Source organism: Berghia stephanieae, chromosome 4 (assembly GCF_034508935.2).
Source record: "Berghia stephanieae isolate SIO BIC M18660-M18661 chromosome 4, UCSD_Bste_1.3, whole genome shotgun sequence".
Classification (NCBI taxonomy): domain Eukaryota; kingdom Metazoa; phylum Mollusca; class Gastropoda; order Nudibranchia; family Aeolidiidae; genus Berghia; species Berghia stephanieae.
The window spans coordinates 18,777,621-18,795,848 of record NC_088363.1 but is presented as its reverse complement, the minus strand read 5'-3'; the positions used below and the strand labels follow the sequence as shown (position 1 = coordinate 18,795,848).

At 35.1% G+C, this 18,228-nt stretch overlaps 1 protein-coding gene across 2 annotated transcripts in view; it reads right to left on the bottom strand.

Annotated features, from left to right (window-relative positions):
• The window catches only part of LOC144970160 (solute carrier family 12 member 4-like), a 44,634-nt gene that overhangs the window by 16,855 nt on the left and 9,551 nt on the right, over positions 1 to 18,228 (bottom strand). For both annotated transcript variants that reach the window (XM_078909509.1, XM_078909508.1), the window contains exons 5-16: positions 16,272 to 16,415; positions 13,494 to 13,679; positions 11,549 to 11,778; positions 10,807 to 11,003; positions 7,871 to 8,008; positions 6,533 to 6,631; positions 5,690 to 5,747; positions 4,702 to 4,826; positions 3,933 to 4,323; positions 1,703 to 1,807; positions 1,035 to 1,135; positions 217 to 296 (exon numbers count right to left, since the gene is read on the bottom strand). In XM_078909509.1, the coding sequence (XP_078765635.1) occupies positions 217 to 296; positions 1,035 to 1,135; positions 1,703 to 1,807; positions 3,933 to 4,323; positions 4,702 to 4,826; positions 5,690 to 5,747; positions 6,533 to 6,631; positions 7,871 to 8,008; positions 10,807 to 11,003; positions 11,549 to 11,778; positions 13,494 to 13,679; positions 16,272 to 16,415 (1,854 nt within the window). The remainder of the gene's footprint in view (positions 1 to 216; positions 297 to 1,034; positions 1,136 to 1,702; positions 1,808 to 3,932; positions 4,324 to 4,701; positions 4,827 to 5,689; positions 5,748 to 6,532; positions 6,632 to 7,870; positions 8,009 to 10,806; positions 11,004 to 11,548; positions 11,779 to 13,493; positions 13,680 to 16,271; positions 16,416 to 18,228) is intronic.

Below are 18,228 nucleotides of genomic sequence, written 5' to 3'. Positions count from 1 at the left end.
GTTATAATGTAGATGCTTTCTTTGCATGATCAATCTGAATACAATGAACGATCAAGTAAAATACATAAAAAATGGAATGAAAAAAGAAAAATCAACTTGAGGTGATGATTGAAACAGTTGAATACATAAATGATTGAAATAGTTGAATACATAACAGAAGAAAAAGAATTAACTTCTGAAGGGTTCATTGCCCAGTGCATTTGTAGAAAAAGTTACTTTTTTATACATATCTAGATCCTCTGCATGCTCTTCTAGCTTGCCATGAATTACAGACCCATACAATGTCAGACCTTTGCCTAAAATTAAAACAATTAGTGTTTCACAATAAAGCGTACAAGGACAGTACTTTTTAGAAAATTAAAATATAAACAGGAAAATTTGACTGCTCTAATGGCAAGACTGATTTTTTTAAACATCATAATTACTTTCATCCCTATCTGGTTATAGCTGCAATGCTCAGAATTTTCACCATAAGAGCAGTTAAAGCCATGAAGCTCAGACTTTAATGGTAAGGACTGCAGAACATAAGTTGTCAGTAGTAATATCAATGCAGAAAGGTACTTGAATAAAATTTTGCATGCCTCTGTAGTACCAACACTGGGGTAACATGAAGAACTGATGAATCTCCAGTAGCTAGTAAAAATAAAATGGATTTGTAAACCAACTGTAGATTTGTTAAAATCTTAACACCAAAAGATTGAACATGAGCTTTTGTTGGAAAACGCATGAAAAATAAATATCATAACAACACACAAACTACACGTATAATGCAAGATAGTGAATGTCACTCATTGGGACCATTAAGTAAATTAACCAAAAATGTTGACGATTAAAAACCTTCCCATGATGTCGATTTCTTTATTTCATTTTCTCATATTTTATTCCACCAACATAAAAAAATATTCAAAGCAACATTTATAATTAACACAACAATTTGCGTGCTTTATTTGTTTTTAGTATTTACTAAAAAAAAATTTTAAAGGCCTTATTTTAATTATCACCATATACATTATTCAAACTAAGTTTTAACCAACCCATTTGGAGCATCTGTGACAGATGGATAAGGGCCAGGTTGTCCGAACCGAATTCTTCTGTTTCATATTCTGATGGCTTTAACAAAACCAACACTTGAGGCCTGAAACAAGGAAAGGAAATAGTATTCTTCACTTAATTAACACTGACCAAAGACAGTGAGCAGCAAAATAAAAGTAGCTCGACTCCTTGACCTCTCAGTTCTGTTCTCAGGCTTTATTCTATAAAGAACAGATAACACGACCCAAGTGACAATGCCTTCATATCTCGCAATTTGGTTTCTTTGTTGAGGCTCGCCCATTGTTACAAGCCTACCAATTTAAAGCTAACTAATGTTTGGATATTTCCTTATTTTAAATTAAGTGACAGAAAAAAGGTATTGATTTTTTTCTTAATTTTTTTATTTCAAAATCTACATAAAAGTCAACTCATTTGTGGTGGAATCCCTTTTACGACCAAGATGGCATTGTGCTCTGCTTAAACAAAGTTCCTCGATGATAATGACAATGATGAAGATGATGACAATGATGATGATAATGATAAAGATGATGATGATGATGATGATGATGATGATGATGATGATGATGATGACGATGATGATGATGATGATGATGATGTTAACATATGTTAAAACTAATTATGATATCCATAACTATATTGATAGCTTTACCTCCAGTTCTTGGTGTGACGATAATCTGGTTTTAATCTACTCAAGGCATAAATAGCTGCTGACATGTTCAGACCTGTAATGCCATCGCCCCATTCTTTTTCAGCTCTGAAGTAGAAACAAAAGAATACAGGTCAGGATAATACTAACGAAAGAGTGAAAATGGAAAGGCTTCGTATGGGAACAAAACAGACAATGGACGTTTCGGGTACAAACCCTTCGTCAGCACAACAATACACAAATAAACGTGGAAAACAAATAAAATATAATGAAAAATAACTTGTATCGTCTGTACTCAATGGTGGTTGCAGTATGAATGAAATGTTAGCGTGGCGTGGGTAGAGGATAGGGTGCCCCAGGGGGGTGATCTAATTGATAAGCAAAGGTCAGCGTCAGGGAACAGAACTTTCCAGACTATAATGGAAGATAAAAGACATATTGGTAGTAGTAGTAGTAGTAGTAGTAGTAGTAGTAGTAGTAGTAGTAGTAGTAGTAGTAGTAGTAGTAGTAGTAGTAGTAGTACAGTAGTAGTAGTAGTAGTAGTAGTAGTAGTAGTAGTAGTAGTAGTAGTAGTGGAACAGTAGGGGGCGGTGGAGGGGGCGAGGTGAAAGGGTCACGGCGGAGGTGGGGGGGGGGGGGTTTGTTGGATGAGCGAAGGTCGAATCTTCGCGAAGGAACGATGCGTTAGTAAAGTGGAATACACCGATAAATAGATAGATGGATAGACAGATAGATAGGTAGATAGACAGAAAAGAGGGGAGAGATGGGAGAGAGAGAGAGAGGGAAAAAAAATAATAATAATAATAATAATAAAAAAATAAATAAATAAATAAATAAATAAATAAATAAATAAAAAAGGGAGGGGGGTGTTTGCTTTGAGGCGGACCGGTAGAGAGGGGGAATAGAGAGAGGGGGGGGGGAGAAAGGGAGAAAGAGAGAGAGAGGGTGGGGACAAAGAAAGAGAGAGAGAGAGAGAGAGAGAGAGAGAGAGAGAGAGAGAGAGAGAGAGAGAGAAAGGGGGGAGGGGAGGTGAGAGAGGGCGAGTAAACAGCCGAGTGATAGCTGGGTCTATATGTATATTAATTGATAAAAAAGTGGATGATTGGACACAATGAGAGATAGCTAGGAAGGTAGATGACTATGAATCGGTGGATAATCAGTAGATAGATAGCTAGATAGATAGATATATAGATAGATAGATAGATAGATAGATAGATAGATAGATAGATAGATAGATAGATAGGTAGGGAGGTAGGTAGGTAGAGTTGTACTTTTAGTAGTATGAACAGTAGTGGTAGTGGTAGTAGTAGTAGTAGTAGTAGTAGTAGTAGTAGTAGTAGTAGTAGTAGTAGTAGTAGTAGCATTAGCAGTATTAGTAGTAGTAACAGTAGTAGAAGTAGTAGAGTAGTAGTAGATGCAGTAGAAGTAGTGGTAGTAGCAGCAGCAGTAGCTGTAGTGGCAGAAGTGAGAGCAGCAGTGGTGATGAATATGGGTGACGTGACATAATGTGATGGTCAAAAGGACTGGTAATCAAAACATGGAATATATTTGTATCCAGTGTTGTAATACAGAATAGCTTCAAATATTAACATTTCATGGAGTACTAGAACTAGATGAGTCTTCCATCCTTCAAAATACAATCTCCGAAGAAGTCAAATGTGTCTATAAAAGGAACGAAATTGACGTCACTCAGCTATTTGTTATTGTTTTTTAGGCAGCCTTTTTGGTGACAACTTTTCACTAAATTATATAAATCAGACTATAAACGTTCAAGGTTACACTGAGTTTTGTGTGTTGTTACGTTATATACCATTGGTGGATGTTGTAAGTGTTTTAACTAAATGCACAGCATTAATAGATATCTCAAAGTACAGCTCCATACAAGGTTTTATGAATAAAAAAATATGTAAGCCTATCTTAAAATTCAAATATTTCACAATCACTGTAAAATATACATTAGGGTATTGCATGATTATTTTTCGTTTGTCATGATCTGACAGATTTTTCTTTTGAATGTTAAGTATTAGAGATTGTATGTTTTTGGTGTTCAGTGTTTTGAAAAGGAATGATTTAATTATTGAATCTTGTACAAATGTAATGAAAAATTTCGAATCATAAATGAAATTCTGATGTCCTTCCAAGAAACTACGGGAAATTCCACAGTACAAGCATAAACATTGACAAGCCATCATGTTAGAATTTGAAAAATTACAAATATGATTCACTAACCTACCCTTTATATTCAATATACTGGTACAAGCAAAAAGCGATAGAAATTGCAATGATGGCATAAATGTAGTTACTGGCAAACATGATACAGACGCAAAGTGATGATCCCAACAGGGTTACAATCCAATGAAAATATCTGAAACTGGGACGCCAATGAGGCAAATCCAGTAACGACTGTAATGTGACGGCAAAGTTGATGAATCCATAACACATCAGGAAAAACATGGTGACAATGGGAGCAACGTAGTCCAGGCGTGAAATGAGAATGCCACTCAGAGCAATTGAAAATGTCACACAAAGACAGCGGGTTGGTTCTCCTTTCCAAGTTTGGGCAAAACTTGCTAAAAAGGGGAATATTCCATCACAGGCAATAGCCAGGAGGAGACGAGGACCCCCTGCAAAATAGAAGAAGATAAAAATGTCACTTAAAGGTTGCGCTAAAGGATTGTTTTTGTGTGATATGTCGCAATAAGACAAAATGTTACATGTATGTCTCTTAAAATAAATTTAAACATATGAGTCACATGTGTTTGCTTTCTTGGAGAATTGGGAGTTCAATATCAATCAACATTTTAGTAACACAACGCCCAGCATACTTGCTGTTGTCTCCCATTTTAAAAATCTAACTCTTTTTTCCATATAAGAATATTGTACACAAGAAACCTATCATATTCTTTTAAAATTGTGTTATGAATTGAAGAAAGCAAATATTAAGAATTATTGTAAATGGTTTCAACTACTTAAAAATATTGATTTTCCTTATTTCTACCCACCTGCCAAAGCTTGAAGTCCTGCACCAATGGTAGCAGTCAGAGTTCCTACAAGAACAACCCATTTGGAAGGCCATGCCAACAGTGATAACATGAGTTCACCGTTCCCGCTTATACTGTGTCCATATCTGTAGAGAAAGACGCCATTGGGTTGTACAAATATTATATTAGGAAGGATTGTGTTTTTAAAAAACTATAATTGATCTTTGATGAAATCGTTCATTCATCTCACATTTATCGATACATGTACTCATTATAGGATTCTATGTACATAATCAATCAAATCAATTGAATTAATATTTCAGTAAATGCAAATCTCAAAGTTGGACAAACACAGATATAAGCAGTTGAAGGATGGATAAAGGCCTCAAAAGTAGTGAGTATAAATACAAATATAAGATATGTTACAAATAACCATTCACTAATTAGTGGTACCATAAGACAGATTTCCACATGCAACAAAAAAAAATTAGTAGGGTTACAACATACATGCATTCAAGCTAGGAACAAACAAAAAAAATATAGGTAGAATTTTTTTTTAAATATATCTATATAGAAATTTAAAATATAAAAATAAAAATATATAAGAAATATTCTGGTCATCAGATGTGTGATCAATAGATTGACTAAATTCTCTCTCAAAGCACTTCTATGAGGCACAAAAAGGCTGATTTTTTTAAAAATATATTAACAATAACCCCAATCCAAAAAGCCATTTTACAAATCAAAAATAACATCGATGTTTCACTAGTATTGATAGTAATATCTAATCACACAAAAAAATAAGTTTAAAGTAATGAGGAAAAACATAACCTGGATGCATCAACAGTCATAAATAATATAGGCCCCTAATTTATTGTGGTTTCGGGGGGGGTGGGGGGGGGGGGAGTTAATTGAGAAATGATACAGAATTAAATGTAAATGGGTATCCTAATTCTTATTGATATATCTTTCATTTGTGATTATTATCTTGTTTCACAGTCGAACTTACTTGTCTGTGAGAACAGGCCCTTCTACACTTCCAGCAAAGAGTACAACAGAGCACATGTCTTTTTTAATTAGAATAGGAATTAGTATCATTCGCATGTGAAGCCACACCAAAAAAAAATAAAAATTATTTTTCAAAGCAACGGCACTATCACAACAACTGATAAAATATATCTATCAATAATTGTGAATTTGCAAAAGATGTCTGGGCATTTTCATTTTTTCTTGTACTCAGACGTTTCTGTATATAGTCACAGCAAAAGTGAAGCTGGTTGTACGCAGCATGTTGTACAAAATTTGAAGAAAATAAAATAATAAATAACTCAATAACACATCCGTTTGTCCACTTAATTCATGAAAAAAAGAAGCTGGTTATTCAAAATTATTACTTATTATCCATCTTATACTTGTAAAGTTCACATGAGCGTAGGTTCGTGGTTATTGGTCGGTGACAGGAACCAAAAAAACAAACGCAAAAACATTTTTTTAAATTATCGAGTCAAAAATGGAACAATTGAAATGTTTGTTAGACTGGTTTCTACAAATTATACAATAACTGACATAAATCAGTTATACGAGCTGTATGTATATTAATTAAATATCAAAGGACTCGTAATATGAGATTATAGTAAAAAATCTATCCATGTCATTAGCTTGTCTTGCATAGGAACAGGAGGTCATGTGATCATTAGGTACGAAGCCTCAATTAAAAGTAATTCATACAAAATTGGTCTGATAGATAATTAGTTTTACACATCTTACATAAATAAGAAAATTGTATACTAGTGTCTCCAATTTTTCATTTTCTACAAGGCCTTCTTTTTTTAACCCAACAACAAAAGGATACAGAGAGTAGAGGTGACAGAAACAGCTGCCATTGTTCCCATCGGAATGGACCGGTGAGGGTCTTTGAGATCTCCTGAATAGTTGGAACCAGACTCTACCCCTAAAAAGTGACAAAGATCAAATATCAAACAAGAAGTAATTTTATATATTTATCCATGTAAAAATTAAAAAAAACACAAATGCATATATTAATCATTTTTCTGAAGCTAGTAGAATATGGTCTGATTTATCATTATGCTCAACAGGAAAACATCTTTGTAACCAAACATATTTAATCATACAATGTAAATAATTAATTGAAACTTCTGTGTTTAAGTATTCATACCAGCGACCTTAATGACTATTTGATGTACGAGGTTGAATCAAAAAGTAATGGGACAAATGTTCTATTGAGTTCATTTCTTTTTCATGTGATATCATATTTGGCTCAATTGAACTTACACATGTACTCTTTAAACAAAAAGTTCAAAATGGCTACCCCGACGATTGTCTGTCAGTGAAAGGAAGCTGTCATTCAATTTCTTGATTTCAAAGAAGAAGCCTCGAGTAACATTTCTAAACACCTTGTGAAAGTTTATAAAACTCAGGCATTTTGTAGAAGCAGTGTTTTTAGGTGGGTTGAATGTGTATCTCGTCATTTAGAAGAAAATGAGATGCAATCCAACACCTTATCTGAAACTCCCTCAACCATGTCTTTATCTGACAAATCTTGTAATGGTCGCTGTCCAAACAGTATCACCTCACTGAATCAAATAAAGACAGAAGCGTTGATCAGATCTGATAGAAGAACTTTTCTTGATGAGATAGCAAGTACAAATAGACATTGAAGCGACTCAAAGCAAGAATTTGTCGAGTTAGACCGGATTTGGAGATGGAATGAATACTTTTTCTTCATGAAAATGGCCTTCCATAGACAAGTGTGGGGGGAAAGGGAGGTAATCAATGGATAACGCTGTCTCATCCTCCGTATTCACCAGACTTAACACTTTCAGGCTTCCATCTTTTTGGTTTACTGAAGGAGGCAATGAGGGGACATCGCTTTAATGATGAAGAAACCAAGACAATAGTAAAAAATTAGCTGAGAGTTCAGTCAACTCAGTTTTTTAAAGGGCAGAATATGTGGCCTTACAAAAAGGTGGACTGTGGCTATCAAGAGAGGCGGAGACTATGTTCAGAAGTAGCATTCTACTTGGCTAATGCAAAGCTTTAATTTGAGGTATGATGCATGGTATTGATTTAATTTATTTTAAAGTAACAAGCAGTCCCATTACTTTTTTACTCAGAGATCAGAGATTAAAATATAGTGAGCTGAAAAACTATATTTAATGTTTCTACTTGCCTGTAATTGATGGAAAGTAAATGGCCATTAAAACAACAAAAGCTGAGGTGAGGTCTGTTACAATATCCCTGCCATGCACAGCATCCTGATTAGTATTAGGTATTTTGTTTAACATAGTGTATTTGTTGTATAGATTATCTGGGAAAAAAGATAGGATATAGACATACAAACATACATGTATATATATTTATGAGTGTTGGTGGGTACTTGTAGGTACGAGAGTGCTCGATAATATAGATTAGAGCATATAAAAAAAAAATTCACTCATGTATTTTTAGCCGAACAATCGTTTCTGTGTCCTCAATTTCTAAAAACCTTGGAAAAGTTTATAAAAATTAGGTATTTTTTAGAGGAATGTACCAGTGCTTAGTTACCTTAGTTACCTTTTAAAAGTCTTAATCGTATTCCTGAACACATTCAAAATGCCAACTGATGAAATGGAGGACATCGAAACGATTGTTTCGGCTAAAAATATGTGAGTGAATTTATTTATTTTCCGGACTTTCAGATGAACTGGACTATAAGCTACACCACTCAATTTTTTAAAAATCAATTTTATACTACTATATGCTCTTCGCTAGATATAAGTCGCTCTTTCTTGAATTTGTTATTAATTCATTACAATATCAAAACAATAGCCATGAAGTCTACACACTTGACTGACATGGACAAAGAAAAATACAAGTATTAGCCGCACTGGACTATGGGCCACAGGGTCAAGTTCAGGGGAAAAAAAGTTGGTCTTATAGTCCTGATCAGTGCTGCCAACGGTAGCCCATTAAAATATTCAGAGCCAAAATGAGTAAGATTTTGAAAAAAATAACGATTATTAGCAATAAATCTGATGATGACATAATACAATTGATATTTAAATTAATGAATAAACTTACTCTATATTGACAATATAAATAGTATCGACTTCCAGAATCCACATATAAATCAGATATGACCCAGCCAGATGCTACCAACTAACTTCTGGTGCAAGAAACGGTTTTAAACTGTTAAGTACACTTAAAGAGTGTATGAATGTTAAAAAATGCTTAAATAATAGGAATCATGTATACAATCTTCAGTTGAATGTGTACCATGAGCAAAAATGTGTAAGAATACGTTTTTTACATAAGGCTAGCACAATGCCAGATATTTATATATATAAAAAAACTGTTGATGTGAGATTATTGTAGTTTGTAGTTGTATGAGCTGTTTAGTTTGTGTTTGCATGACGATATGAATTTGTTTCTTTTATTTAATGTTGCTGTGTTTGGTTGTCTATTGATATAGAACTTTTTTGGCAAACATTTTGTTTCGAACATATGAAGAATCGTACCATCTCACAACAAACAAAAATCTCACAAAAGGCACATTCAAATCTACGTATGATTTATAAAAATCATCCCAGTGTACCTCAGAGTGACGCTTGATCGGACTCTGTCCTTCAGAGAACACGTGAGGAAGACCAAGGCAAAAGTGTCCACGCGTAATGCCCTCCTTGGAAAGCTGGCAAACATGAACTGGGGAACTGACCCTAAAACTCTAAGGACCACAGCATTGGCCCTCAGCTACTCAACTGCGGATACTGCTCAGCTGTATGGGCCCGATCATGCCATGCCTCCAAGCTAGACCCCGAGCTCAACAACGCCTGCCGGATCGTAACGGGCCAGCTGAGAGCAACACCATTACCACTGGTCTACCGTGCAGCAGGAATAGCCCCACCACACATCCGGAGGGAAACTCATGCCCAAATACAAAAATACAAACAGGAAATGGACCAGAGACACCCCCTTCATGACCACAATTGCCCCAAAAGCAGGCTCAAATCAAGGAAAGCTTCCTCACAGTAGAGAGCCTTCACCCAGACCACTCAGCATTCTCCGCCTGGACAAATGGGTAGAATGGGACAAGACAGCAAACGATGCCCTCCAGCCCCCAACAGAAAAGCTCCCAGCAGGCACAGACCTCAAGAGAAAAGACTGGGTGGCGTTGAACAGAGCTAGAGCAAAGGTGGGAAACACCGCCACCAACCTCTTTAAATGGAAAATCTCACCGGGCACTGAATGCCCATGCGGTCACCCCAGACAGACCATGGACCACATCCTGTCCGAATGCTCGCTGGGACCTCACTGCACCAATGCTGACCTGAGGGAATGCAACCAGACTGCCTGGGACTGGCTGACTCACTGGCGCGACAAGATATGATGATGATCCTTCAAAACACATAAGCAAATTATATTCTACCAAATTTAGCGACGATATTTGGAACCGCAGTGAAAATAACATCAAGAACTCACTTAAATAAAAATCCATCTCCTGAGCATGGCCATATTTTCCTACATCCAAAAATGTGCAACCTCTGAAGAGGATGGTGAAATTAACTCTGAATGGCATGTTTAAAAAATATTAGTGAGGTTTTGTGCACAACTTTATCATATTTTACATGGTAAACGATTCAATAACATCTATTGCCAACACAGTCTGCAGATGAACTTTTATGATGCTCTATGGCCTTTCCAAATCAACCCAAAGCTGACTCTTTCTGTCCGTTTTGTTTTCCCTTAACTTGGGATCACATTGGAAAGATGACACTAAAACCAAAACAGCTGCACAGTCATGATTTGAAGCAAATCCTTAAACTATTTGGCCGACACTATGTGAAGAAAAGTACTATTTTGGTAACAATGAAAAGCAGAGATCTCACCTTTGAAGTTATGGTTAAAGCTATAATTCAATGTTCAGTTCATTAGCTTTGATCCTAAAGTTTTTAAAATTATTGAGCAAAATGAATTGCTTTTCAGTGGAACAATGTAGATGGTCAAAACACACATATATGCACACAAAGAAGCATTCAAAAGAAGAAACATGGATCTACTCAAATTTCCGTCAATACATAATATATGATGCCATGCATTCTTCAAAACACCATATCAGTGCTTAGTTACCTTTCAAAAGTCTTAATCGTATTCCTGGAATGGCTGGTATTAATTCTGCTTCATTCTTAGTGAAATACTCATCGCAAGTTCCATTTTGATCACAATATGCTTTGTAGATGGGTCCACCTTTGGTTTTATTGCAATGCCATGTGTTGTTGAAATTTACAAAATCAAATCGAAACACCCTATCCCCCATTTTACAGGCTCTGAAACAAGATAAACATTTCTTAGATATAATTTGTAATAAATTAATATAATGAATTTAAAAAATGAAAACTATACTGGGCAACAGCTGCATCATACAACCTTAACATATCAAATACTTCAAAGCAAAAACACTTTCAAACTACAAAAACCTGTACCTGCAGAAATGACCAAGTTACAGTTGCAACATTTACTATTCTATGTAAATTTCTGTGAATTTCTGCAAAATTTGGCAAATTTTGTCCTAATTTCTTTTTTCTTTTCCTTATTTATATCTCATCATATTTTAGTCTCCGAAGTGACAAAAACCAATTTTAAATTTGACACCTGAAAGCTGTTACATAATGATCATGTAATTTATGTAATATGTAATTTTGAGAGCTAAAACAGAAGCAATGATTTTTTTTCTCTCTAAAGAGAATATAATATTATCCAATCAAAAACTCATTCCTCCTCTCCCTCCCCCACAATCCCCCAAGCTTAAGAGACATAAATCATGAAGCATAAATCTATTCATTTGATTGATCAAATTCAAACTACTTTATACCTCACACTGTCTTCTTCATTGGCCAAAGCTATTCCAAATAGAACACTAAAAATGGCTGCCACAAGAAACAAAATAGCGAATAAGCCAAACCGTTGGACGCATGTCACGCCAATAAAGCATATGACGGACATGATGAGCAACAAGATGGTGCCGTAGATCCTGTAATCGTTTTGCCGACTGATAGAAGTGGCGTCTCCCCCAAAGATGCTCATTTCAGGAGCTATGTAATTCTGGTAATGTAAAATAAAGTGTTATAACAAAATATTGGCATTGATATAATTCAAACAAATAGTTCGAGAAAGAAAGCAAGGTGTTTTGAGTTTGGATTTTTATTTCAGAGTTAGCATTGATTGTTTATTATTGTTAGTCACTAGACATACATCATACATTAATTGAAATGACCACACAACGCATGTACTTTTTTAAAACCATAAACCAGGATGACTTTGCACAATTTTGAGATTCTTTTGAAATTCACTATGTAACAGCTGGTTATTTTAAATAAGGGATTTTTTAAAATTTTGTATCAATTATCAGGTCCAGGGTATTAACATGAATAGGATCCAACTTTAAAAAAAAACAAAAACAATTCTGATAGCATTTGACAATTTTGAACATAAGAAAAGGTGGCGACTTTGTACAACCATATAAACAATGAGAATTGCCTCCATGGTCTGCCTAGAATTATAAAAAGCTCTATATATTCCCGCTGCTCTATACCATTAAAAAGTTAAAATAGATCATATCTTTTACTTATTTAGCAAAAATAGGATATTTCAAGTTACGGATTAATTTATGAGAAAATACAACATTTTACAGTATTTTGGGGGTTATCAACTTGGTTTTAGACTTCTACATTCATCTTGAAGATTCAGCCATCCCTAGGTGAAGAATGTGAGAGTAGAATGCCAAAACTATGCTGCAAAAGAATAATCTGAAACTAAAGAAAACTCTCAAAAAGTCATCCTGGTATACAGCACCTTAACTTTTATGGGTTAAAAGTGTAAATCAGTAATAGTCACAGTGACACTAAGCTTCGGAAGTGCTTAGAGACTGAGCAAACACATCTATTTGTTTACATTTCAGGATCCTTTTACTTGTGGACAAGACATCCCAAATATTTCTCTGTCATCTGTATGGGTTTCAAGTGAGGTATTAATGTGTTATTGTTTTTGTCATTGGCTGAAGAAGGGTTTTGAGCCTGAAACATTTCCTTGTTTCGTATTTCTTCTTTTTTAAACTGTTATATTCATTTATTTTTCGTTACATTTTTAGGATTTGTGACATCAATATCTAAAAATAATATTCAATTCCAAAACAAACAATTTGGAAAGGAACATAAGAGAAAGATGATTTACAAGGGAAAAAAATATAATCTCCTAAAACCAATACTATACATTTGACTGTTTCCCTCTCACCTAAGGACTCCGACAAGGACAAGAGTAAAACCAAGCAATCCTATTCCAAGACAAAAACAGAAAACAAATGTTCAAAACAGTTATAGGAGGATAAAAGACACAGCAAGTGACCTCTTGTCCATCAAGGGAGGCCAAAAGATTTCACCCAGTACCTATGTATCATTTAATCATCAAGGGGGGAAAAGATCAAGAAGAACCAAGGTTTTAGAAGTTAAGCTAATTGAATTTCATGCATGCACTCATTACAGACAATACAGTTCTTGCTGGATTAAAACAAGCCAAATTTCAGCACGATCTACAATTCAGAACACTGGAGCTGGATGACCAAATTTTATCTATATAACAAGTCGTTACCTCCGTGATTTCACCAAGCATGCTTTTTGCCATTCTCCCAAGAACTTGCTAGAATCCAGGAAGTACTCTACAGTTTTCAGATAATTGGTCACAGATATACTGAAGTGACTATTCTAGGATTTACTTAATGCAGCTATATTCAAAACTTGCCATGTATAAAATTCTATACTTACCAAAAGTGTCTCCACAGTTCCTATGTAGTACATGGCCACAGATATAGAGGTCCCCATAAAAAACAGAATTCCCACAGAGCCTCCAAATGCCGGACCTAAAGACCTGGAGATCATGAAGTAAGTTCCACCGGCTGTCACCTTACCATTTGTGGCAATGGCACTGATTGATATGGCAACTGTTATACTCTGTTTGACGACAAAGTTAGGACATAGATAAAAACTGAAATCATTATTTATAGTGAAAATAAAAGGATTTAATCTTTCTCTGTACATGTATTAACATGGCCCACTTCAAAAATTCTTAAAATGGTGTTAAATACTTCTTTTTCACCAAACAACACACTTAGACTTAGAAAAATACTACCCAGGCATTGCACAAATATTATGAAATACAGTCCGGTCTCTCTAATATGAAACTCCACAATCCAGATGTCTTCATTATCCAACAGGTCACCTGGGGACGGATTTTTTCTTCTTAATCTGTACACTGTAAGCCGAATATGTTGGTTTCAGGATCGTAACACTTGTTTCGGGAACTAGCCATTACAAAAGATGATTTATAACTCTATAATCCAAACATCACACTGACCGACACTGTCTGTCTGCCTACTCTAGTTCAATGCAATCAACAAAAGATTGAAGAGTAATCTGATTTAAAATGCTTTGTCACATCTAACTACGGTAAAGTAGGTAACTAATTTGTCTATCCAGTCCAGCCACTGGCAGACTGTGTGACACTGAGGGAGGTGACTACTCCAAAGGACAACACATCATCACCAACAAAAAGACGAGAGAGGGTTGGGACTTCGTAAAAGAGTACATGCTGCAACATCACTCTAAATTTTCAATTAAGTCACTCCCATTTATCTATTTTTTATTTTTTGGGCAGTAAGACAAGAGAATCACTAATCATTTATACGATTGTTATGCCCTGGCACTGGTTGTTAGGACACAATCCGAACAAGTCCATAGTTGACCAAACCCTCCTCGGGTTGCGAGTTTATCTGAACTCCGCAACCACCCAATCAGGGAGTTCAAACCATCGCTATATAAAGTGATGCATGAGGAGGGAGAGAGGAATTTCTTGAGTTTTCTCAACTGGACACTATACTGCATACAGCGGTTGTGTTTTATTTTATTTTAGTATTTATTCGTGCCGTGATGTTCTTTATTCCTGGATGTCAGAAGAGAGACAAGCAGGATGAATGGATAAGTAGAGTTGTGTCATTCCTATTTGTGATGTAGATATTTTTTTGTTTGTTGCTTTAGGTCTCTTCCAACACAATTGAGGTTATATGAGAGACCGCTGAAACAAAAAAACAAGCAATCTAACAAAAATAGTACAAATATAAATCAAAATCATAACCTAAAGACATCATAAGCTAAATTATAAATAACCAAGAACAAACAGGCAGAAGATTTACAGAAAAAAAATATCCCCTGTCAAAAATACAATCACAAACCAAAGAAGCAGGATAGGCGAGTAAAGAGAAGAAGAAACGACATCACTATCGGATCGTACACCCATCCGAACATCATAGGTATATGATTCAAGGGTGATGCTCCCATCCAACCACCCGCATGTGATGTAGATAAAACTTAGTTTCTGTAACAAATGTATTGTTATTGTTAATTTTTTCCTTTATCATTATTATTTCACTATCATCAATCCTGGCCTTCTTCTTCCTACTCCCTTTCTCTATCCAGGCTAGGCCCTGTGCATCGGCCTGATTTGCAAGAGAACTTGTCAACGTGTTCCCTTTTTCGATCATTCTTATAGTCTTTTCTTTATGTTGATGTTTCAGGCTATCTTGTTTTACTGACTCTCCGGGGCGAACCCAAATTGTCACAACGGCCAAATGGGAGTATTAGGATCTGTGCCATTAACAGAGATTAAACAGCAATTGCCGTCCCTATTCAAGAAACATATGATTAAGATATGTCATATGAGCTTAGAATGCAACATACACACACACACACACACACACACACACAGGCGTGCACATACATACACACACATAAACACGCACACACAAATGCACAAAAAGGAACTTTTAAAAAATAATATCAATTGAAATATAATGAATAGTAAGTGATCTCTTATTGAATCATTGTTAACTTTGAGCTCAGAAAAATCAACTGCATTGTTAAATCAGAAAAAAAAAACAACTATTCAGCCAAGGCCTTCCCTAAACGGCTGTATTGGATGAAGAGATATTGTGTAATGAGAGTTTTTTTGTTTAATATTTTTAAAGGGGGGGGGGGGGGGGGGGTATAAGAAAATTTCTGGTCCCTAGAAAGAGTCACACTATTTATGAGAACAATTACTTCAATGTATCAAAACATTAGGCATATTTATCATTATACCCCAGTCTCCCTTATGGTGAAAGTAATGAAAAAGTTCTCAACTCCTCTCATTCCCCAGTTACACAAATATTTATTGGTTGACTGAATTTAATTTCAATCCAGTAGAAAAAGTTGACCAAAAGTATGAACATTTGTTTTATAAATGGATTTGCATTTTTTTAACAAGTGTAGCAAGTAAATGTTACTCATGATTTCAGACTACTGAATGTAGGATAAACTACGGGCCATTGGATCTGAATACTCTAACGGACATTTTTTGATCCGTCAGCCAAATGATATAAGCAAAAATATAGAATATCAAAATTTTTTAGAGATAAAAATAACACTTTGCAATTCATCCAATCTCAGAGTAACAGCAGAATAAAAGAGGTCATGATTCCAAACGATATTTTTTCTGAGATAAAGCCTTACCACAAGACAGCATAATCCAACAATAATTAGGCCTTCAATCAAGCCAGCACATCCAACGATCCAAGGGAACCTCACAAAGAATATGACACCTACAATGTTTTGGCAACAAGGTAGGAACACACCAAAAAATGTTCCAAGATTTGCCTGACAAAAAAGAAATTATAAAAAGTCTTGTAACTTAGCTCATATGTTTATTGGATGGGAAATAACTGAGTAATTGTATTGTTCTGTGTAGTAATGACAGAGTTATGTCCCATGTATTGCTACCTTGTCTTTGTGAAACCCCTTGTCTATTCTAATGTAATTTCCTTCCTGTTATTGTTGTTATCCACGATGACATCAATGGACATGTAATAAAATGACCACTAAACAACTCTATATTATCATCGGTCTTTACAACAATCTATAGATAGAATGAAATTAACGTCACCCAGCTCTTTGTTATTCTTTTTAGCCAGCCATTTTTATGAGTAGTTCTCACTAAATTGTATCAATCAAACTATAACCGCTTAGGGTTACAGATTGTTTTGTGTGTTGGTATGTTAAATCCGGCTGGTGGGTGTTATGAATTTTTAACTAAATGCACAGCATCAATAATATGCATGGTCGAATGAATGTGAAAATGGATAGATAATAATATAGATACAAACTTATACTACTTGGCCACAAAAAAAATGCCACCAGTTTTAGACTGATCTATTTGACTTCATGGTCAAGTTAATTCTAAACTGCTTTATATGAGCATGAAAGTCATCCAATGAGCTTTCCATTGATATACAGCACTTTGCATTTTGGGTTTAATAAAAGGCATTTATGAGCACATTAAAACCACCACTGAAAAATTGTGTGCAAAGGCTCAAAATTGGAGTTTTCCTATTAATCGTAGTTTAGCAAATGACAAAGGTCTGTGTCAAATAGCACTGATTGAGTTTGTCATATGTACGTTTCCAAGATAATGTGTTTCCATGATAATATGTCATAATTCATTTTCAAAATTTTGTATAAAAGCTTAAATTTCTTTTGACTCTATGTCATTCTCAAAAATCCTTATGCCACGACTGTCAGAAGTAGAGAGAAATCAAGCGATTGGAATGAGAATGGCTGGCAGTTCACATCTGGAAATAAGCCATAGACCGGGATGCAACAAGAGCAAACTTTCACGATTGTTCTGGAGGATTGACACAACTGGGTCTGTCCATGACATGGACATGGTCAGAGTCAAAAAAACAACAGATGAAGAAGATGCTGCCATTCAACAAATGTTTCACGAACACCCTTACAGATCTGCAATGTAGTGTTGACTTCGACCATGTCTATGGAAAAGGTCAATAAAGATATGAAAATATGTGAAAATTTCGTAACGACTTGTATCATCTTGTTTAGAAATGTTTGTTCTTTCATTCTGTTGTATTTCGTTCTTATCAATTGTTTTGAATTTGATTAGTAAAGTAATTTAAAGTTTGTCGCGTTTTTTTGTGTGGCCAAGTACAGTTACCACTTCATTGAACAGGTAAATCTATGTCGTACACACGACCACTGATGTTTCATTTTTCAAAACATAAAATTTCCTTAACTAATGAATTTTTTCAGATAATGTAAAGGATTTCCATCTTGCCTTTGGCAGTAAGTTCTTAGAATGAAAAACAAATGAAGTGATTGAAAGAAAGATGAGCATTTATAAAACATGCATTAAATAGTAACTTAACACATATTTCGCATTTTGAACCGAAACTTTAATTCTTACAAAAGAAAATAAATAAAATAAGACTTTCATTGAAGGAAGAGAGAGTTAGGGGGAGAGAAAGAGAGAGAGTATGTGGCTGGATGGCTCATTGGCTAGTATGACTGTTTGCTGATCTCTCTCTCTCTCTCTCTCTCTCTCTCTCTCTCTCTCTCTCTCTCTCTCTCTCTCTCTCTCTCTCTCTCTCTCTCTCTCTCTCTCTACTCTTTGTATGTT